General features: G+C 39.5%; 1 protein-coding gene across 1 annotated transcript; it reads right to left on the bottom strand.

Annotated features, from left to right (window-relative positions):
* Positions 1–628: 628 nt before the first annotated feature.
* efhd1 (EF-hand domain family, member D1) lies at positions 629–22,287 on the bottom strand. Its single transcript, XM_006799281.3, has 4 exons — positions 21,910–22,287; positions 12,359–12,506; positions 6,939–7,073; positions 629–6,505 (listed from the first exon to the last, which is right to left on the bottom strand). Exons 1-4 carry the CDS (start codon positions 22,191–22,193, stop codon positions 6,371–6,373), a joined length of 702 nt encoding a protein of 233 aa, XP_006799344.2. The 5' UTR covers positions 22,194–22,287; the 3' UTR covers positions 629–6,370.
* Positions 22,288–24,236: the final 1,949 nt, after the last annotated feature.

Below are 24,236 nucleotides of genomic sequence, written 5' to 3'. Positions count from 1 at the left end.
GACTAAAGTGAAGAAATGTTCCTTCAAATGTGTATGTGCCTTTGTACAGTGTACATTACAGGAAATAAATATTTTCTAAACAAACTGTGAAGTTCAGACTTCTTAAATTTAGCTTCTAGATTAACATCCCATGACAGCTGCAGATTGTTTTGGCAATGCTACTCCCTGGAAGATCGTAGTAAGGTCTTTTTGTGACAAAAAACAAAGTGTTGAAGAACCAAACATTGCAACAGAAACCTAAATGTTTGTTTGGTGTTATTTCCCTTGTTCAAAGATAAAAAAGAAGACTGTCAAGACATGGTACCAAATTCCTACACTCCCCACAGCACACAGCAGCAAGATGTAAGATGCTGGGACAGCGTACACTGAACACTGGATGAACAGGATCATGTGGGACTTTGGGAGTTGTAGCCCATAATGACCTCTTTCATAGTCACACCTGTTTTCTGTTCCTTGTTAACTACAATTTTGTGTAATAGTTAGTCAACAGCTGCTAATCAGTCTGGAACTCAAACTAGAAAAGCAATTTCATTCTGAGACAGAGAGAAATATATGTAGAGAGGGTAGGAAGAAGTCCCCAAAGAAAGTAAGCCAATGCTACAAGCAAAATGATTCACAATGTTTACCATTCTATTTATCATTTATTGCAGTTAAGTTTAACATTAGCATTCTGACAGAGACAGCAGAAATACAATATCTATACAGTGCTGAAAAATATATTTTGCTGACTTTAATATTTGGCAACTTGTCTAATAAAACAAAAGACAATTTATTCATCAAAAAATACTCTGTCCATTTCTACAACAAATCACTGATAAAGTATGCAATCCATACACTGGTTGGTTATACATCAACAATAACATGCTACAACTTAATACATTAATAGAGACTAAATAAAATGATCAGGAACATAAAATGCGCCGTACACTGTTTAGTTTAGAGCCTCTCTGCTTCATTGGGCTTGTGGATCTATTTGATCTTCTAGAATTTCTTTTATTATCCATGTATCAGAAAATAATAATTACTTCAATTTTCTTTTACTGTTTTCTACATCTGTATAGCAACCCAAAATTTACTTCTGCCCTTCAAAGCTGACAAATTAAAGGCAATGACCTCATTCAGAACAGAGCAGGTTCTGCACATATGCAATATTTACTAATTTTTAAAAACTAATTTTTACTAGTGTGATTTCAGTGTGTTGCAGGTATGGTGCTAACAGATGACATTACAGTCATTCCACAGGTAGTGACACTGCATATTGTTTAAAAAAGATGAGAGGACTGCATCTTCCACAACAGCCAAACTGCTGCCCATGTGTCAGTGTTTCTGTAAAGGATTTCTTAAATTATGTTTTAGATATAGATCAACATCATTGGGAAAAAGTACTTTCTTTCCAAAAGTGAGACTACAAGATATATATATAATGGCTAATACATTACTTTTTTTTCAAAAACACTTTTTAGTTTCAGGTCCTGGAAGATCTGAATCCATTTATCAATCCATGTAACACTTTGGTGCTAACATTTTGGTCATTTCTACTATTTAATGCCATTTCAAAGTAGTATCATTTATGATTTCGTGAGAGGCGGCTTCATAAACTATTAGAATAGTATACTAGTCAAGCTGAAGATATAATGCTTGAACAATTTTGTCCAAAGTCTCCATGTGTGACATGCTAAATGCCCCCTAAATGTACTTTACAAGGTATTAATAAAGTACCACTGAAGAAAAGCCATGATCTGTAATCTGTGTTCTGAAACTTCAATTCATGTCTTTTAGATTAAGAATACATTTTAATGAAATTTGGTCCAGTTTTTTTTAAGTATTCCATTTATTATTTATTTTAAATGTACTCAATTTAGCCATAAATATATGCATAACGTTGTTTTATTTTATGTTATTAATTTTGTCCACAAGGTGACATCACACCAGTGAATACTTGCCTCATCGTTTGCTTAACCAGTGAGAGACCGTGATTTTGTTCATTGAATGAAATGGCCCAATTATTTGTAATTCTTCCTGTTCAATGAAAATTTAATCCTGTAAAGGTTTAAAAGTTTCTAACATCTATCAGATAAAAACAATTATCATAGTAATAATCACTAATAACCATTTTGTAAATGAAATGTATAATCCGATAATAACATTAACTTGATGAAGTTGCATTTTTCAAATTCAACATTTTAAATGACTTTAAAAAAAATATTTTAAAAGACTTAAATGAGCACCTTATAATTTCTAGGTTTGGTACTGAGAGCATATATATAGCTTTTAAATTAAGTCCATTTTTTTAAATAAATTAATATTTTGCTAGTTTTAGGTTGGTTGTTCCACCTAACATTAAACCATTTGAATTAAGCTATTCTTATTCATGTTAGAGTGAGAGCTTTACAACTTTCCAACTAGCTACAAAAACCTCACTGAGTCCTTTGGATGGTGAAATATCCTTTTCACTATGACCGTTTTATTTCATAATTCAAATCAGTTCAATCCAATTTTATTTATAAAATGCCAAATCACAACAACAATCACCTCAAGGCCTTACTTAGTAAGATAAAGAGCCTACAATAATAAGTCTCATGTCAACACTAATTTCTTGACAAAATGCTTATTTCATCTCAACAGCTTTAAAATGCCTGATAGTTCTACATTTTTATTTTTATATAAATGATATATTCTGCATAAAGCATATTGTTAAAACATTTATAATCATTAATAAAATAAAATCCTGCCAGTGTACTGTGCTATTATTATCACTTAAACACAATTTTTAATATTCTTTGTAGTCTCCTTTTCCATATACAGTCTGACTGCATGACATATTTGGGGTTTAGATACCAAACTATGAAAAAAGAATTAGATACATTAGGTTAAAAATTACTAAAAACGTTGTATAGATTAAACTTTGAATGTCATGCTGTGAATAAATTAAAAACACACAATGATATGCATTTCATGTCAATAACCATTCTGCCTAGTACTATAACAGGAAAGATGTTTTATCCTTAAGTGAGTAATTATTACTCATGTTTATCAAACCTATGATCAAAATTACAAATAATATCAGTTTATACTGGAAATAATTTTAAGATTTTGAACTCCTATTGGTAACTTAACTTAAACAAAGGTGACATGGGGATGCAGCATTTTAGGCTAAGACAAGATTTGGAAAAATAGATACTGGCCCATTATTATACAAAATACACTTAGTTCTGATATGGGTACTCAAATGGTACCAAATACTAGAAATGACCTGAACCCACATAAAACATAATTGGGAGCCTTAAGGCTATTGCTAGATCTATGTAATCAGTTTGGACAGAACTAGGCTAGTTGCTAACCATGCTTCCAGTCTTTACGCTAAGCAAAGTGAAAGTGCAACCCCGAGATTACCGAAGTGAAAATCCTAGTATTTCCCAAAGTATTCAGCTATTTCTTCAAGTATCAGGCTCTTTTCTAGACCAATGCTACCGACATAGCTGCATAGCAAAGCTAATGATAACGCTAAGACTACATGATGAAGTAACACATACATCTCTCTTCTATGCAGATGTGCTGAATGAAGGAACTGCAGGACTATTCTGTACAGCCTGTCTCTGATCTCAAAGTACTGCCGTGAGACTTTTCCCATTGGACATGTATACAGTACTGAGAGTCTTGAGCCACCCTCAGGTCTTTATATTTTGGTAGGAAAAAGGTACAGTGATTTACTGAAACACACACAAACAAACATGGAAATATAGTATATAATACAAAAACATTATAACATCCCTGTCAGTACTGACAGGGACTAGAAAGAAAATTTATAGTTTTCCTATATTGGCTTTTAATTAATTGCCTCCCTGTTAAATCCAGAATTGAATGCAAAATCCTGCTTCTCACATACAAGGTCTTGAATAATCAGGCCCCATCTGATTAAGTACACAGACTGTGGATTAATTAACTTGTGGTTGATGGGTATTTGAGTAGTATGGGAGGCAGAGCTTTCAGCTTTCAGACACCTCTTCTGTGTAACCAGCTCCCAGCTTGGATTCAGGAGGCAAACACACTTTCTACTTTTAAGATTAGGCTTAAAACTTTCCTTTTTGACAAAGCTTATATTTAGGGCTGGATCAGGTAACGTAGCTCTCTTCCACAGCATGTCTTTTATCCTGTCTCTCTAACTCTAATCAAACTCCATCAATTTGAAAATCGCTCTGTTGGAATGAAACCAGAGTAAATTATGCATTTTTGTGACATGCTGCTGATAATAAAATACTGTATCTAAAGGAATAACTTGAATTGGTTCTTAACAAGTAAGTGACAGACATTCAAGTACAGCTTGTGCAAAGTCAAAATGGTTTTTACATGAACCAGTAAAACCACAGTATGCAAAAACATTGTCTAAATGCCTATCTTTAAGCTGTTTTAAAGAATGTCACAGGGTTAAGAGCGTAAAAAGAGAGGATTAAGCTGTTCCAGAATTTTGGAGCAAAGGATTGAAACACCCAATTGTTCTTTGTTTTCAGACTAACACGTGAGATAGCAAGAAGACCCCTACCTGGGCTTAAGAACCCAGCTTGGAGAATCAGGGAATTACTGCAGGTCTTTATTACTATTTTACGGTTTTTACCTTACAATATAAAGAAACTGTTGTTTTGGTTTGGTGTTACATAATGGACATTACAGATGGGCATACATTTTTAACTAAAATCTGAACCTGACAGGAAGTCAGTGTAAAGATGTTTCGAGAAGATTTAACATCAGTTAAACGCCTTCCAGCAGCATTTTAGATGGACTAGAAGCAATTACTAGATGCTTTAGACAAGAAAACAGTGTATTACAATAATTTGAACTAGTAGAGATCAAAGCATGGATGAGAATCTCCAGTTCACATTTTGAGACAACAGTCCTGAGGTTACCCCTATTTCTGAAATGGGAAAAACAAGACCAGGTCAGACACCTGATGTGAGCATGAAATGTCACAGAAAATAGGTTGTTTGCCAAGTTTTCTGTTACAGTGCCTCTAAAGGTACTCACTTGTTCCACATTTTGTCAGCTTACATCTTTTTTCCAAAATAGATTCATTTTTCACCTCAAATACTACACATTTTACCTAAGTTTAAAGAAATGAACGATGGCCCAAGACTTAGTCGTACTGAATAGTACTGTAATTCACAGTCACAACATAAAAATCAGCATTTGTCCTATTTAGACATGAAGCTGAATTTCAGCGGTCTCTGGAGTCAGTTAAAAACCTATAGGTAATGGCTCATTTGCAAAAAAAAACAAAAAAAAAACAGTAGTGAGGTTACCAGTGTATATTGACTGAACTCCCCCTAACATTTTGTTTCTTACACCAAAACACCACAGTGCATTTGAAAATAACAAATGAAGATTTTACTTTTCTGGAGCTACAAAAAAAAAAGAACTGAATGTTTTCTATCTTGTTCTGGGTCATCTTTTCGGTGTAATCGGGCACTAAAGTGACAGCTTGTACTTTTTTTGTTATCCCGTAGTCTACAGACACCAGACCTTTCACATCTTAATTTGTGATATGTCACTCTACAGAAGGGAACCTGTAAAATCAAATTAGATGGGCACATTTCTCCTGGGACCTTGTAACTTGCATGTTACCTACTGTTTGGTCACAGTAAAGATGCTCGCTACTGCTTTTACACAATATTACTGTGCACAAATCATCACAAAAGAATTATTCAAACAATGGCTCATTTGTGTTTTATACAGATGGTTCCTTACGAAAGAGGATAACTAAAAAGATGTCTCCTGCCACAATTAGGATTATCATCGGACCTCCACTTGAGAACATCTTTTTTTTTTCTAGGGTCATTAGAAATGAAGTCTTAGCAAAGGCAAAGTTGAGAAATAGTACTGTAACATGCAAGCATGATTAAATGGAAGCAGTCTTCTGTGTGCTTTTAGCAATACGGCTAAACTTCAGTGTACAGTTGTTGTCCTTAGCCTAGGTCTACAACACATCTTTATTTACTCTGTAGGTAAACAGAAACATATTTATGGTTGTTTAGTTGTGGGATTGCAAACTACTGTTCATCAACAAGGTTATAGCACAAAACACAAAACAAACAAACAGAAAAAAACCCCCAAAGACGGATTTCAGATGGTCTAGAGGTCGAACATACAATATACAAGGTATCAGTTTTGTGCAAGGCTAACCATATCCTGGACTTCACCCTGTGCCTAGTTATGACATGTTTTTTATTTTAGTTGAGATTTAATTTTAATTTAATTAATCTGTTTTTTATTTAAGTGCCACAATTTAAAACGGGTTTGAGTCTAAGTAAGGAGTGGGTTTCTAAAACTTCAGTAACACTGAACTTTGCAATCTGCATCATCTGCTTTCTGTGGTGGGTTATGAGCAGAAGGTGGACTGCAGCTGCTTGAAGGCAGCATGTCGTTGTTTTTTCTCCTCTTCTTGTCTCTTGCGTTCTTCTTTTTCCTCTCGAATTTCAGCCTCAAACTTGCTACCGGCAGACAGAGCCTGCATCTGGTACAACACAAAAACAAATTTCTTAAACCCAAGTAGCCATGCACAGCTGACTGCAGCTTTTCACAAATTTAAGCTTTGGGTACAGTACTTAATGTACTTGATGTACTTGTTTTTTCACCAGTAGTTACATAGCTGCATCCACAGTTATCAAACGTATACTCGGGCACAGAGATAAGTCATATGCCATTTGACTCATTAACATTCTGTGCAAAAAAAAAGAAAAGTATACATATTGGGGTATCGTATATTAAAGCCCCCCCCCCGAACACTGAAACAGGCTTCAGATAGACGTTCACAGGCTAGTTCCAGTAAAGTTAATATTTTCATGTTTTTACTCTGAACACAGGTCATGATAGGCATTGAAGGAGCTAAGGACAAGGTCAAAATCTAGGCGTACGGCTAAAGTACACAGTGTAATGTTATTACATACCTTGGCTTCAAAAAAGTCTTTGGCCCCCATAACACCCTGAGTGGAGACATCGATCTCAGACAGTCTTGCTAATGCCAGTAGACCACTTTCTTCCTGCAGTTCTCCAGCTGCTGCTCTCCGGAAAATCAACAGGAACTGCAGAGAGGTAGACAGTTTAAAGTACACACACACACTTTTTTTTAATTTTTTTTTTTTTTTTACCCACCGCCTGCCTCTCACCAAGCAGGATCTCGGGAGCACGTGAGTTGTTGCCAGAAGAATTCTTGATACAATGTTTCTTCAGCAAAACCTTTATCTTACACTGAAGTCAGGTTTTCAACCTTCACCTGAAGACTTCCCAGAAAAGGAGTTTCACAAAAAAAACTGTGTTCTCAGGCTCTTACAAATCTGTTCTGGTCCGACTGGAACCAGGAATACCTACCTTTCCTAAAACAGAGGCAGCAGTGGGCAGTGGCTCACAGGAATTTTCAGGCTGAGTTTAGTTCTGAGATTTGTTTGGTCATTTGAGAATTTTTTTCTTTGTATGAAGAACTTGATCATTATGAAATGGATGAACATGGAATGTTTATTTTTGTTTTAGTTAAAAGTAACTTTATTTGTCTTAGTATCATGTGATGACATTGCTTCCTGCTCAAACATCCTCTTTTGAGAAAAGCATTACAGCCATGTTGACCATGTGCTGAAGTCTCTTTTCATCTGTGTCGAAGCATCATGGAATCAATGCTGTAAGTTAATTCACTTCACAATGTTAGGTTAATTCATGAGAGAGAGTTAAGAGTGCAGATGCTGATTGCTTTTGTATTCAGCTTAGTATCCAGTTTAGCCTAATTTTGTATACATTTCTTTCTTTCTTTTTTTTTACAGTTTTCACCAGGATGTCCTTTGAGATTTACAGCAACACTACAAAAAGTATGTCTTAAAGACAAAATGCTGGATGACCTCCAATTTAAATTAATTGTTATGGTACTTTGCCCTAAAAATCTTATAACACATGTTATAAAGCATCATATACTTGCTCTGGATGGCATTACCTTGAGTAATACTGTAAGAAATCTTGGAGTCGTATTTGACCAGGATGTGTTTTACAATGTGCATATTAAACAAATACGTGTGACTGCTTGCTTACATTTGGGCAATATCTCTTAAATTAGAAACATCCTATTCTCAGATGTTGAAAAAGTTCATGCATTTATTACTTTTAGGCTAGACTTTTGCAATTCATTATTACAGCTATTCTAAAAGCTCCCTGAAAAGCCAGTTTATCCAAAGCAGTGTGAGTACTGACAGGAGCTAGAAAGGGAAACAACAATATTTGTCTCACATTGGTTTCTTTCCACTGGCTCACTGTTAAATCCAGAATTGAATTTAAAATCCTTCTACTCTAATACAAAGCTTAAAACTTGACTTTTTCTTTTCTACTTTTTTCACCACATTGGTTGCGCTTAAGTTGCTACTGGTGATATGATCACACTACTTCTTTTTACACTCGTCTTTAAGGCACAGATGGTCAATGCAGTATTCCCCCAAACAATAAGTAGAGCCATTCAAACAACACCGCCACATTAGCGATAATATAGCAGTAGTCAAAACTAGAAGCCTAAGTGTTTTTCCACCAAGTCTCACCTTTTCAAACTGCTGCAACTGCATCTCCCTTTGAATAATCTATGAATCTCTGAGCCTCTCTATTGATATTTGTAATATTGATATTACAAAAATCGAGGTGTAAACTGCAACTAACAACAGTGGGCATGACAGCAATTTGATGTCAATTTAAAATCAACTTTGTCATCCAGTGTCATTCACAAGGCACCTGGCAGATATAAAACTCACCCTTACCCCTGATTCTCCTACCCCTCGACCAGCTGTAACAGCTGGATGCTGCTGCCTTAGCCTGGTTCTAACAGACGTATCCCCCTGTTGACATGGGGGGTCTTGACCTTATAATGTAAAGTTCCTTTAGGCGACTGTTGTTGTGAATTGGTGCTGTGTAAATAAAACGTCACATGGATTCTTATATTTAAGAATTTTTTTTTTTTTCCTCGCCTAATTTATTTTGGGATTTTATTGCCTATAACCACTTATATGCTTCATTAGACATTAAACTCCACAACACCAGTAATCAACATTATCTGTGCAAAGACTGGTGCTTCTAAAGTGAAACACAGAAATGTTACAGTGGGTTTAATAAACTCATAATCAGGTGTTTTGCCATTTGGCATATTTTGGTGCATTTTGGCACTATCTGTAAATGTAAATGGTAAATGGCCTGTGTTTGTATAGCGCTTTACTTAGTCCCTATGGACCTCAAAGCGCTTCACACTACATTCAGTCATCCACCCATTCACACACTGGTGATGGCAAGCTACATTGTAGCCACAGCTGCCCTGGGGCGCACTGACAGAGGCGAGGCTGCCGGACACTGGCGCCACCGGGCCCTCTGACCACCACCAGGCAACGGGTGAAGTGTCTTGCCCAAGGACACAACAACCAAGACTGTCGGAGCCGGGGCTCGAACAGGCAACCTTCCGATTACAAGACGAACTGCCAACTCGTGAGCCACAATCGTAAGTTGAAATTTCTGAGGTATTGAACAGCAAAAATAATTTAACTTTATTTACATGCCTAAAAATGATTGTTTTTTGAATATTTTTTGAAGCATTACGAACACAATCGACTATACAGCCAATCGTACTGGTGTCACTAGTCATTTCCAGACAAACCAGTCATTCAATCTAGAAAGGCTCCAGTGAGGCTGTTGCTTCCTGGGTAAGATTTTCCGGCAGGGCATGTCCTACTGGTAGGAGAACCTGGGGTAGACCCAGAACATGCAGGTAAGATTACATCTACCAGATGGCCTGGAAACTGCTTAGTTTTATAGATAAGTGCAATTTTAGTAATGCACAGCACAGTGTGCCACACCTTTCAGTTGTGCTTTATTTATTTAGATGCTCATTTGTCATATTTGAGTAATATGTGAACCTCTTTTGTAATAACATGTTTTCATAAATTAAAAATCTGTTTAAGTGTTTTTCTTCATTGTTGTTGTTAAAATTTTAATCATTAGAGTAAAAAAAAATTACCCACAATCATCTCACAGATGTATCTACAGCTACCTTTAGTACCATTGATATTAATTTAGACTCTTTTTCTCCAATCAATCTTTCTGAGTTAACTTCAATAATTACTTCCTCCAAACCATCAACGTGTCTTATAGACCCCATTCCTACAAAACTGCTCAAAGAAGTCCTGCCATTAATTAATGCTTCAATCTCTAATAATTGGCTATGTACCACAGGCCTTCAGGTCGGCAGTAGTTAAACCTTTACTCAAAAAGCCATCCCTAGACCCAGCTGTCTTAGCTAATTATAGGCCCGTCTCTAGCCTTCCTTTCATATCAAAAATTCTTGAAAGTGTAGTTGTCAAACAGCTAACAGATCATCTGCAGAGGAATGGCTTATTTGAAGAGTTTCAGTCAGGTTTCAGAGCTCATCACAGCACAGAAACAGCTTTAGTGAAGGTTACAAATGATCTTCTTATGGCATCTGACAGTGGACTCATCTCTGTGCTTGTCCTGCTAGACCTTAGTGCTGCGTTCAATACTGTTGACCATAATATCCTATTAGAGCGATTAGAACATGCTGTAGGTATTACAGGTACTGTGCTGCAGTGGTTTGTATCATATCTACATAATAGACTCCAATTTGTTCATGTAAATGGAGAGTCCTCTTCACACACTGAGGTTAATTATGGAGTTCCACAGGGTTCAGTGCTAGGACCAATTCTGTTTACATTATACATGCTTCCCTTAGGCAGCATCATTAGAAGACATAGCATACATTTTCACTGCTATGCAGATGACACCCAGCTCTATCTATCTATGAAGCCAGATAACACACACCAATTAGTAAACTGCAGGAATGTCTTAAAGACCTGGATGGCCGCTAACTTTCTGCTTCTTAATTCAAATAAAACTGAGGTTATTGTACTCGGCCCTGAAAGTCTTAGAAATATGGTCTCTAACCAGATTCTTAATCTGGATGGCATTACCTTGGCCTCCAGTAACACTGTGAGGAACCTTGGAGTCATTTTTGACCAGGATATGTCCTTCAACGCACATATTAAACAAATATGTAGGACTGCTTTCTTCCATTTGCGCAACATCTCTAAAATTAGAAATATCCTGTCTCAGAATGACGCTGACGAAATAGGTAGCCCAGCCTTAGTACTTCTAGGCTGGGCTACTGTAATTCATTATCATCAGGATGTCCTAAAAACTCCCTTAAAGCCTTCCGTTAATCCAAAATGCTGCAGCAAGAGTCCTGACAGGGACTAGAAAGAGAGAGCATATTTCTCCTGTTTTGGCTTCCCTTCATTGGCTTCCTGTTAAATCCAGAATTCCATTCAAAATCCTGCTCCTCACATACAAGGTCTTAAATAATCAGGCCCCATCTTATCTTAATGACCTTGTAGTACCATATCATCCTATTAGAGCACTTCGCTCTCGCTCTGCAGGCTTACTTGTTGTTCCTAGAGTATTTAAAAGTAGAATGGGAGGCAGAGCCTTCAGTTTTCAGGCCCCTCTTCTGTGGAATCAGCTTCCAGTTTGGATTCAGGAGACAGACACTATCTCTACTTTTAAGATTAAGGTTAAAACATTCCTTTTTGGTAAAGCAAAAGGACTGGACCAGGTGACCCTGAATCCTCCCTTAGTTATGCTGCAATAGACGTAGGCTGCTGGGGGACTCCCCATGATGCATTGAGTTTTTCCTTTCCAGTCTCCTTTCTCACTCACTGTGTGTTAATAGACCTCTGCATTGAATGAAACTTGTTATTAACCTCTGTCTCTCTTCCACAGCATGTCTTCTATCCTGTCTTCCTTCTCTCACCCCTACCGGTCGCAGCAGATGGCCCCGCCCTTCCCTGAGCCTGGTTCTGCCGGAGGTTTCTTCCTGTTAAAAGGGAGTTTTTCAATCCCCCTGTCGCCAAAGTGCTGCTCATAGGGGGTCATTTGATTGTTTGGTTTCCTCTGTATGTATTATCGTAGGGTCTACCTTACAATATAAAGCGCCTTGAGGCAACTGTTGTTGTAATTTGGCGCTATATAAATAAAATTGAATTGAATTGAGTATAAGGTGCAATGTTCATAATGCACGATACGAGGTATCACACACTTAAGAAGAATGTGATTAACGATTTTAAATGCCTTTGCTATTAGTTTTTGGCATTGTCCATTAAAATCTGAGTGTTTCTTAGTTTTAAACTACTTTTAAACTTTTTCCCCACTTGTTTATTCTACTAAGAAATTAGTAGAATAAAAAAAGAAATTCCTAGTTGCTACATCTCTCTGTGATGGGTCAGCTTTTCTATCTGAAATGTGGCTGTTTGGAGCAATTCCCAAAGTGTTTGCTCTACTTCCTCACCTCCCTGAAGCTTAGTTTGCCATCAAAGTCTTCATCCACTTCTTTGATCATGTTTTTCAGGCCCAGGTGAGTCTGTGGAGCTCCCAGCTTCTCCATCATCAGCTTTAGCTCCATCAGGTCGATGAAGCCGTCTTTCCCAGTGTCATACCTACAAACCACGAAACCCACACAATGTCAGATTCAGTCAGCTGGGAGTATGAAGACACCACATTTAATTCACACAGTCATTATGTTTCCATATATGTAAAAATGTTCAATGCAACTAGTAACAGCGCTGGTGAATAAAAGCAGTAGTATATTAGGGATGCACCAACCACAGATTTTATAAAGCTGTGAATATATTGTTTGATCTCTTTAATCCAGTGTTTACTTTGTTATGTGACAGCAGTCTCATTCTCATTGTAAAGAATACAGCTTAAAAATTGTTTAAAAATAAACATTTAACAAGCTACTGTAATGGTACTTATAAAACACCTGCCTATAATTTCTTCATCTATGCTCAATCCCCCAGGTAAGGAAATCCCAAAAAGTTGATTCCGTTGATTCTACGCTACATCCAGATGAACAAAATCAACTTTTTGGGGCCTACCTATATACTTACCTCTAAATAGCACTTTTCCAGCCTTATTGACCACAAGTCACATTTTTACCACAGAATCACAAGTGCATGTCTTCAGAGTTTGAGAGGTAGCCGGTGTTCTCCAGATGCTGCTCTGCTCATGCAGTGCATCATCTGGAGAAGCTCTGTTTGGGATTGAAGCCATCTGATCCAAGACAATATCAACAGTTAATTATTCTAAAAATTCCTCCATTCTACCACTGGTGCTGCAAGCTAAAGTGCAAGCTTGAAGGATAAGAAGGAGCAATGTTCTTACACCTTCTCAAAAGCGTATCCTTACATTGGCATCTGTGTAAATCTGTAGAAAAATCTGCATCTGTAAAATGTATGAGACAAACTTCTTAATATGAATTATATAAAATTTCAGGTTTCTACTGTTATCACTTTTCTTGAATGACAGTGTGTAAAATCTCACTGTTAGACATCAGTAGATTACAGTTAACTGAGTTCTGTTATCTTACCCTTCCTAATTCAAGTGTATAAACCAAGCTGCAGTGGCTGCTATAGGACAAGTGTGTTTTAGTCAAGAGAGACCAGTAATATTAAATTATTTGAATTAATATCAATGCAATAAATCTAGATAAAACTAATATGTGCCAGTTAAATATTTTTGCGTTATTTTAGGTTATATGAGTCACCTCAAAAACTCTGGCTGCTGTTCATCTGCAGTGAGTGTAGCCTGTTTACTTTAGCTATCAATATGCCAGGTATCCAGGATTTTTTTTTAACTCTGGAAGAAGCTGTAAAACTTTATGACAGGAGTCCCATAAGAATCGATGAATCAGTGAAGATTACTTCTGTCTGATGAAAGTGATAGTGATGGTGGGTTGCTGAGGATATCTTGAATTTTTCTGTCTGTAAGTGCTGCTATTTTTGCTGCTGTTGGCCAGCATTAATGGAACTTTCTTTGAAGTGCATCGAACATTGATAGACTAACACTCACACAGTATGACAATGTAATCAAACTGTTTGTCAGAGAAAAAGTGTGACTTTTAGGACACTTTACCTTAACATCAGCTGCATAAGCTGCTAGCTTATACAAGCTGTTGTTGAAAATTGAAGTGCATCGAACATTGATAGACTAACACTCACACAGTATGACAATGTAATCAAACTGTTTGTCAGAGAAAAAGTGTGACTTTTAGGACACTTTACCTTAACATCAGCTGCATAAGCTGCTAGCTTATACAAGCTGTTGTTGAAAATTGAAAATTAATCTTCATGTATTTTTGGGACACTGCAACAGTTTCTGCTTGTGAGCATTGGTTGCACAATTGCAAGCCTCTGGAGGATCCTACACCTTGAGGTTCATGGGACTCCAAAAGGCACTAGCAGCTTCAAATTAGAAGTTTGCTGCTTTGTAATGACATTTTAACAGCTGCTCTCTTAATCTGATGAATTTGTCTGGCAAAACCCTTCCTCATTATGCCTTCATCTATGCAAACTCATCTGTGCTCTGAATCAGCCACAAATTTCTTCACAGTAAGATGATCATGCTTACATTTTTGTGAAATATCTCATGTTTTCATACCTTCTCCAAGGCCTTGCACTATTTGACACTTTTCTGGAACAGACAGGTTCTTTATCTTTCCCATATTTTTTTAAACCTGTGGCATGCTTAATAACGTGAAACATCTTAACAGCTTAATAATGTGATTTTTTCCTTTAATTGGGCTCACATGACAAACTAATTATGACAGGTGTCTGAGATTGATATCAGTGATTCAAGGAGCCCTGTGTGTATACACAATATGAGTTTAACTGAAAACAAAAAATGTAAAATTTATATAAAGTTTATAACACTGAAATCCTATTTGCATAATAATTTGGTAAACTGGTAAATGGTAAATGGCCTGTATTTGTATAGCACTTTACTTAGCCCCTAAGGACCCCAAATTATTTGAGGGGTGGATCCGCTGTCCACCCGCCGTGTGATGACCCTCCTCCGGGATCCCCCCACCCAAGGAAATTACACCACTTTCAAGGCACTGCTACTGCAGTGCTACTTCCTCTCCGATGCAGAGGGCTGAGAAACTCCTCTCTCTCTCTGGCCTGGGTGATGGTGCTTCTCTCGAGCTCATGGAGAGCATTCTGTCCTTGCTAGAAACGGATGATGGCGGATTCCTCTTCACTCACCTCTTCCTCTGACAGTTGCCAGCTCCCCGCTGCTGGCCACGAAGGATTACTGCTCACTTGCAGAAGAAGGGGATCACATTCTCCAGGCTAATAGGAGCTTTGGCATCCAGGCGATAGTCCCCAACTCACCGACGGCATCTCCGTGCCCCCACAGATTCTCCTGGGGACCCCCGACTCATCGATGGTGGCTGGGATCGAGGCATGGCGGCACCACGGAAAAGGGCTGTATTTTTACCAGCGTTTTGGTGCTGCAGTACAGCGCTGTCTGCCACCTTGCAGTTTTAATGCCCAGGGAAACAAAGGAATAAGGAAAGGCTGCCCGACTCACAATCGGGAGATGTTTTCTGGTCGACTCCGGCTCCCAGAAGAGCCTCGGGAACTCTCGTGTCGTCTTTGCATACCTTTTTGTATGTTATTTAATTAAAAAAAATAAAACAAATTAAGATTCCCCGCGTACCACTACAGGTAGCCCAAGTACAACGAGCGGTGCACGTACCAGAGTTTGAGAACCACTGGCCTAGGCTATAAGAATATTGCCAACACCACAGTGGCCAAGAACTTGCCATGGTTGACCAAAGAAGTTGAGTGCACGTGCTCAACGTCATATCCAGAGGTAGTCTTTTGAAAATAGATATATGAGTGCTGCCAGCATTGCTGCAGAGGTTGAAGGCATGGAGGGTCAGCCTGTCAGTGCTCAGACCATACGCCGCACACTGCATCAAAGGGCTGTCATCCCAGAAGGAAGCCTCTTCTAAAGATAACGCACAAGAAAGCCCGCGAACAGTTTGCTTAAGACAAGCAGACTAAGGACATGGATTACCTGTGTTCTGATGAGACCAAGACAAACGTATTTGGTTCAGATGGTGTCAAGGATGTGTGGCGGCAACCAGGTGAGGAGTACAAAGACAAGTGTGTCTTGCCTACAGTCAAGCATAGTGGTGGGATGTCATTGTTTGGGGCTGCATGAGTGCTGCCGGCACTTGGGAACTACAGTTAATTGAGGGAACCATGAATGCCAACATGTACTGTGACATACTGAAGCAGAGCATGATCCCCTCCCTTCAGAAACTGAGCCACAGGGCATTATTCCAATATGATAACAACCCCAAACACACCTTCAAAAAGACCAGTTCCTTACTAAATAAACTTAGGGTAAAGGTACTTGACTGGCTAAGCATGTCTCCAGACTTAAACCCTACTGAGCATCTGTGCGGTATCCTCAAATGGAAGGTGGAGGAGTGCAAGGTCTCTAACCATCCACCAGCTCCATCATGTCAACATGGAGGAGTGAAAGAGGATTCCAGTGGCAACCCGTGAAGCTCTAGTGAACTCCATGCCCAACAGAGTTAAGGCAGTGTTAGAAAATATTGGTGAACACACAAAATATTGATACTTTGGGCACAGTTTGGACATTTTCATTTAGGGGTGTACTCACTTTTGTTGCCAGCGGTTTATGTATGTTGAGTTATTTTAAGGTGATATCAAATTTACACTGTTATACAAGCTGTACACTGACTACTTTACATTGTATCAAAGTGTCATATATTCAATGTTGTCCCATGAAAAGATATAGTAAAATATTTACAAAAATGTGAGGGGTGTACTCACTTTTGTGAGATACTGTAGGTTCTTGCTCTCACCATAGCAATGATGCTGGCAGTTCAAAACTTGGAGTATCCCTTACACTTGTATGGAGGAAGAAAAATCACAGGAATAACAGCCATACACCGCTCCACTGTGGCGCGCAGAAAACATCTCAGGTGGGATCTGCTTGTCATGCCAGTAATGTTGGAAACCACCAGGTTTATCAATGTTAAATTATATCCCCATTAGAGAAAACATATCTGGTCGGGTGCTTCGGGAGTGTGCTGACCAGCTTGCAGGTATCTTCATGGACATCCTAAATACATCACTGGGCTCAGCTGTGGCACCTGCATGCCTTAAAACCACGAAAACCATCCCAGTGCCAAAGAAGTCCACTGTGTCCTGCCTCAATGACTACCGGCCGATGGCACTTACGCCCATCATCACAAAGTGCTTTGAGAGCCTGGTATTGAGGCACATGAAAACTCAGCTTCCACCGAATCTGTACCCGCTACAGTTTGCTTACCGCCCAAACTGCTCCATAGATTATGCCATCTCGTCTGCTCTTCACCTTTCTCTCTCCCATCTCGACAAAAAGGACACTTATGTCAGAATGCTGTTTATTGACTTCAGCTCAGCATTCAACACAGTCATTCCCCAGAAGCAGTGTTGGAAAGGTTACTTTTAAAATGTATTCCACTACAGATTATAGAATACATGCCGCAAAATGTATTTTGTAACGTATTCTGTTACGTAATGTATTCTGAATACTTTGGATTACTTAATATATTATCATGCTTTTTACAACTACATGAATGTACTATTGCTTTGTGATTTATTACTATTACTGAAGGATACTCGCCGTACCAATACCAGCTAGATTAAATCTTAATATAAAATGAGTAACAGTAGGGTGGACATTAGGTAAGGCTGCAGTTTTTGCAATGATTTCGTACAGAAAACTATTCCACACGTATATAAAACAGGTCCGCAGCTCCAAACCGTAGTAAAGGGACCTCTGGCTAATGTGTCGGGTTCTGTGTCGGGCTCGTAGCTGAAAACTAGTTTTACTTTGTTGTCTGGCTCAACTTTGCTAGCGAGAGACAGAGAGAGGCGTTGAAAGGCTGCTCCAATGAAACTTATTGTTTCAGAGGAAAACACAAACACAGTGTACAGTTGAGTCTTAATAGCTTACTTACAACTGGGCTCGTCAGGCACTCTTTTTGGCTGCAGTGGCTGTTATTATATTTACATGCTTCCCTCTCCTGTTTCTGGTCAGTGACAACTTGTACTCATTTTGACTCTCCTTTTTCTCCCTCCCTCGCGCTCACAGACACATAACAGGTATGGCAGTCCATTCTCTCTGCAGCACGGACTACACTGCCCACGAGGCTACATTTTTTAGGGCTACTTTTTATTGCCTTCATATTAAATAATTTTTCAAATAATAATTTTAAAAATTATTTCTTCACGTCATTTATTTGGGCCGCAGTAGAGGTGACATGGGCCGCAAGATTGAGACACAGGCATTAGAGCCTCTTAATGCGTGTTTTGTTTGGGTTTCCATCGGCGGTGAATTACCAAAAATAGAGAGGGGACAGCCTAACATATGAAACAGGAAAGACCGCCGTGTAATCCATTTATTTCAACAAAGTAACTGAATTCTGAATACTACCTTTTTAAACTGTAACTGTACCAGAATACAGTTACTCATATTTTGTATTTTAAATACGTAACACCGGTACATGTATTCCGTTACTCCCCAACATTGCCCAGAAGCTGGTAAAGAAGTTGGACCTACTAGGAATAAACACCACTCTCTGCAATTGGATCTTGGACTTCCTAACTGACAGGCCACTGAAGAAGGCCAGTCTCCCTGATCTCACATCATTTTACCAGGAAACCATTGAGAAACCATCTGCTGCTACATCACTATCACTATCTACAGGAACTGCACCCTCACTGAAAAGCAGTCTCTGCAGCGGATAGTGAGGACAGCAGAGAGGATCACTGGAGGCCCTCTCCCACCCACCTCCCAACTCTACGACAAACACATCATCCGACGTGCGAACAGCATAGAAAGGGACACTTTCCACCCCCTCACATGTTCTCCCTCCTTCCATCTGACAGACAGTTTCGCAGCATTTAAACTGTAACGACCAGACACTGCAAGAGCATCTTCCCCCAAGCAGTCAGAGCCCTCAACTCACTACCACCAAAGGACTGATATACACATACACCTTTACAAAAACCTTAAAATACTCACCAAAAGACTCACAAATCCACTACAAACTGGACCTGGGAACAATATGCTTATTTGCACACTCAGTCACATAGTTACTGAACACACATCTAAATTATACTATATTTGCACATTTTGCATTGTCTATGCATTGTCTACAATATCCTGAAAATAACTTGAACCTGGTATTCAATACTTATTGCACAATAACTCAACCTGGTATTCAATACCTACTGTACAATCCACTTTGTTTATTGTACAGTAAGTACTGTATAGTTATCACGGTCAGATTTTGCCGATTCCTTTCTTCTTTAAATGTGAAGTGGTGTCGGAATTTTAAAGTAAGAAATGCATTCCTGCCCGTGCACTGATGGCTCTGTTGTGCTGGCTCTGGATCCATTGTGTAACTGATACCACCAACATTAACAGAACGCTTACATTAGAGCCTCTTATTGCGTGTTTTGTTTGGGTTTTCAGCAATGCATGGAATTACCAAAATTAGAGAGGGGATAAAGAGGAGATAACCTAACATATGAAACAGGAAAAGACCCCTGTGTATTCTGTTTATTTCAACATAGTAACTGTATTCCGTTACAGTTACCGCTTAAATACAGTTTAAATATTTAAGCGGTAAATGTAACGGAATACAGTTACTCATATTTTGTATTTTAAATACGCAACGCCAGTACATGTATTCCATTACTCCCCAACACTGACCATACAAAATTTGATTTTTTTGCCATTTTTCAAATGGTCTTAAACCTTTGATCGGGACTGTACATGTAGTTAGTGGGGTTATATTAATTGGTGGTTCTGCCTCTTTGTGTTAAGAATAAGACAGACTGACAACCTGTCTAGTAGAGCTGGGCGATATATCGAGTTTTTAAAAAATATCTACATATTTTTATACGAGATATAAGATGTGGCAATATCCTTTATATCGATATAGTCTATGTTACTTGTGGAGCCGCAAGTTTGCCTCTCTTTCGTCCACTTTTGTCTTTACGCAACATTACTCGGCCTCGCCCCTCCTTCACTGAACACAACTCCCCCTCCTCCCCCATCGCTTCACCTGCAGGAAGCGACAAGATGGACACGGCAAATCTCCGTTAACTAGTTACTGCGCATCGCCCCGTGCGTGGGGCTGGACGCCGTCAACGTGTTAGCTAGCTAACCACGCTAACGAGCTAACCACGCTAACGACATGCAGCCCAGAGGCGCTGCACAGCCTAAAATCCTTTCATTTTCTCAAAAGTTGACAGCGCGCCTTATGTATGAATTCTGGTTGTGCTTGATGGCCGCGAACCGATTTTATGTGGTACACAGCGTTCAGCAATCTGTCAAAAATGTTTTAGTACGACTTTGCTAAGCTACAGAGCTGCACCGGTTGATGGATTGTCAGAGCATTACGGCTACCGAGGAGCCTCGCGGAGTGATACGTACTGTGCTTCAACGTAATATTACCCTACTGTGTATAAGGACCATAAATGGCACCTGTTAAGAGACGTGGTTACGAAGAGGATTTCAAACTCCAGGCTGTCGGTCACGCAGTAGAAGTTGGGAACAAAGCAGCTGTGAAATCTGTCTTTGTTATTATGCTCTGCATCTTTTAGTTTACATTTTGACTGCACAATTGTGAGCTTTTTGTTATGCACAAAAACAACATAGTTTTCTTTTATTTATGGAGCGTGATTATTTAATAAATGCTCATAATTTATTTTTGAGTAAATTTTATGTACATCTATGCTCTATGTTAATAAAAGTGCCTGTGTGACATCTGGGACACAGCTTTGACTAAGAACTCTCTTTTTGTTCTTATTTTATGGCTTTAAAAAAAAAAAATCGAGATATATATCTTATATCGCCGTCCAGGTAAAAATATCAAGATATGAATTTTGGGTCATATCGCCCAGCCCTACTGTCTAGGACAATTCCTGCCTCTTGCCCTATAGCAGTTGGCTCATGACCCTGAACTGGGAGAAAATATATGGATAAACCACTAAATGACTATAGTCACAACCACTAAATGCTAACTACCTTGTCAGTCATGGGTCATTTGTAATGTAAGTGCGAGGCTTCATAGACAGATCCACTCCTTTATTGTTTTCAAAACATAATGACACTGCAGAAATACCAAGTTCTAAACTTTAGAACAACAGTTTACAAAATAATAGGTGACAATTATTGTCATTTGCCATCTATGGGGAACAAATGAGAAAAGTAGCATGAGCTGAATGAATCGCATTTTTAATATAAAATAAACAAGACTCTACTGACAATACTGCACCGACCTTTAGGTTAATATACTTTAATAATTTGTTATTAAAGAAGAATGAGACAGTTACACCAATTTAGGTGCTGCCCTATATGATTATCAGGGCACAAATTAATAAAGTAACCCAAAGAAAGGGGGGGGACAACCGAATCCACCCCCAGAAGGCTAGGGGTAGGCCAGGCTAGATTCATAAAAACAGGTAAAATACGTTTTTTAATAGGAGTTAAAATATACAGGATGATAACACACAGCGATCCATCTGTGTCATTTTAAGATGTCAACAAAATCCGAAGGGTCCACACACTAAATGATCCCTTGTTATTTTGTCTAATTCGGGCTTTTAGCTCCATTGCGTTAATTTTTCTGGCATACTGTGTTTGTGCCTAAAGCTCATTGTTTATTTATGTCATCTTTGGAGATGCTCGGCGTCAGTGTGTCGTCTCCCGAGGGAGCAGCACTGACCTTAAGAAGTCCTCCATCTGAGCACGATACATCACTACAAAGACATCGGTTTAACGTGCAGAGTGTTTGCACAGAGGCGCTAAATCAGTCGACACGATGACAGCCAGCCTGCACCTTGGCTAATCTCATGATCCAGCCGCGCACGCTCGTTCGCCCCCATTCTCCGCGACTGAGAACAACAGCCGTGACTGCCATGTTTAAAGAGACAAAACAAACAATTGGTGCAGTCTTACCGCTTGAACATTCCCTCCATATCCTTAATCTGCTTGCGGGAGAACTCTTTGAACTCGGTGTAAGGGTTGAAGACCCGGGTCGCTCGTGGTGCAGCGTTACCCTCGTTGATGTCCAGCCTACGCGTCAGTTTGGCGGATAGCTCGGATGATGAATCTCCACAGGCAGCATCTGACCCCTGCGGTTTGGGTCGGACAGGGCTCTGTTCGGGCTCGGGGCTCGGTATGGTCTCCTGTGTAGCAGAAAGCCGCGATTGCAGCTTTCGTGCGAGCTCTTCAGATGCCATGACGAGGATGGAACCCTACTTTGTGAGGCTGTCAGAGAGGATGGAGCGCGAGTGCTACCAACGTTAGAGTGCGTGCACCAGTTAACGAGATACACAAAAGTGCTTCCGGTTGAACTTCAGAATAAATTTTTCTGCGTTGTACATGTTTGCAAAATGAGCCGATTACTCTCTCCCTAAATGAATGCTAGCAAATGTCTTGGCTGGCTGCTATGTCTGGCGTCACCTTTTATTGCCTTGGTGTCTTGCTTTAGCAAACACAAGGAGACAACTCAAAATTATGCTGGTTTAAACTGAAGTAATTCAGAAGACGCTAATATCCGGGAAAGCCGTTTTATTGTTTAAGTGCGTGGGCAAAGTTAGGTGAACAGTTTCCCGTTATGTCTGATCTAGACTTCTGGGGGAGCCTTTGTACAGTCTTCTCTACGTCGCTGCCCACCAGAGGCGGTCCTAGCCTGTTTGGTGCCCTGGGCTAATGCGCCCTCTCGATGGGGGCACATTGCCAACTGTGACTTGTGAAAATAATCTGTTTATATTTGTTATTAAACTTAGTTATGTTTGGTTATTGTTTTATATGGAATCATACCTATGTGACAAATACATAATACTACATAATACTTTGAACTTGTGTTACTCTCACCTTGACTAACAACACAAGACAATGCTTCATTAGAATACAAAGAGACTGCACCAATCACTGAGAGAAACCTTTCCTCTATTCATGCAATTTATTGTTTCACAAATTTGCAAAGTTATGTGTTGATGTACTTTTTCTTAACTTCATCTGCACAATTGTTACAGTAGTTCCAGCGGCTGTAATGCTATGATATATTTTATTAGTCCTTACTATCAGCTTGCTAAACATAAGGATACCTCACAGGTCCTGATGATTTGGTCTTGTTTGAACAAGTTCTGAATATTGTGGGGCATTTGTTTGCTTTAAAAAAAATATATATATTTGTACAGTTCTGAGGTAAAATGAGTATTTAAATATAAGAATGTTTAGTTTAATAAAAAGGTGATTTAATGGTTTGCTTGAAGGGGATTTCTGATTCCTATTGCTCTTTTTTCCAGAATATATATGTCACGACTGGGGCAGCAGTCGTGCGGAGGTGAGAAGGAGGATCCAAATAGCAGACAGGTGCAAGTGAGTTTTATTTACGGTGAACAATAACCAAGGTGCGGGCAGAACGGACCAGGACCAAAATGGAGGCCCCAGAGTCCCAAACAAAACGTCCACAACATACATAGGGGAGCAGGGTCCGAAACATAGTTCAGGTGGCCGGCCCGGGGGCTGATAGCACAGAAGGCCAGGATGAGACAGTCCAGGGGCCCAGCCGTGAAGAAGGCAGTGGTGGCGCACAAACAGTTCAGGAGTCCGGCCACGCGGGAGGCGGTGGCGGCACGCAAACAGTTTAGGAGGCCGGCCACGCGGAAGGCGGCGGCGGCGACAACCTCGTCCAGGAGGGCATCCACGATGGCGATGATGACCAGCCAGCACCCTAGAAAATGGCCGGTGATGTTGAGGTGCCAGACGCAGACCGGATGGCGGCGTGCCAGCGGCAGTACCAGGCGAGGATGAGGATGAGGCTGAAGCTGCATCTGAGGCTGAAGCCGGACCAGGTGAAGCTGAAGCCGACGCTGAAGCTGCTTAACGAGGCCGAAGCCGACGCTAAAGCTGCAGGTGGGGATGATGCTGATGATGATGCTGCTTCCGGCGAAGATGAGGCTGATGATGATGCTGATGATGATGCTGCTGCAGGCGAGGATGATGTGGATGAGGCTGATGCTTTTTCTTTCTTTTTTTTTTTTGCCTGTCCCGTTTGGCTCTTTTGCCATCAGAATTATTGTCTAAAGGCGATCCCAGCCTTGCCGTAATATTTTATTTTATTTTATTTTATTTTATTTTATTTTATTTTATTTTGATAGATAGATAGATAGATAGATAGATAGATAGATAGATAGATAGATAGATAGATAGATAGATATTTTTATTTCTTTCCTGGAGTCTAGCATAAAACTCTCACTGAGGCATTCGAAGGCCAG

This window comes from Neolamprologus brichardi, chromosome 1 (assembly GCF_056152115.1).
Source record: "Neolamprologus brichardi isolate AB-2024 chromosome 1, ASM5615211v1, whole genome shotgun sequence".
In the NCBI taxonomy this organism is placed as follows: Eukaryota; Metazoa; Chordata; class Actinopteri; order Cichliformes; family Cichlidae; genus Neolamprologus; species Neolamprologus brichardi.
Note: the sequence above shows the minus strand (reverse complement) of the source record. Positions and strands in the feature narration are given on the sequence as shown.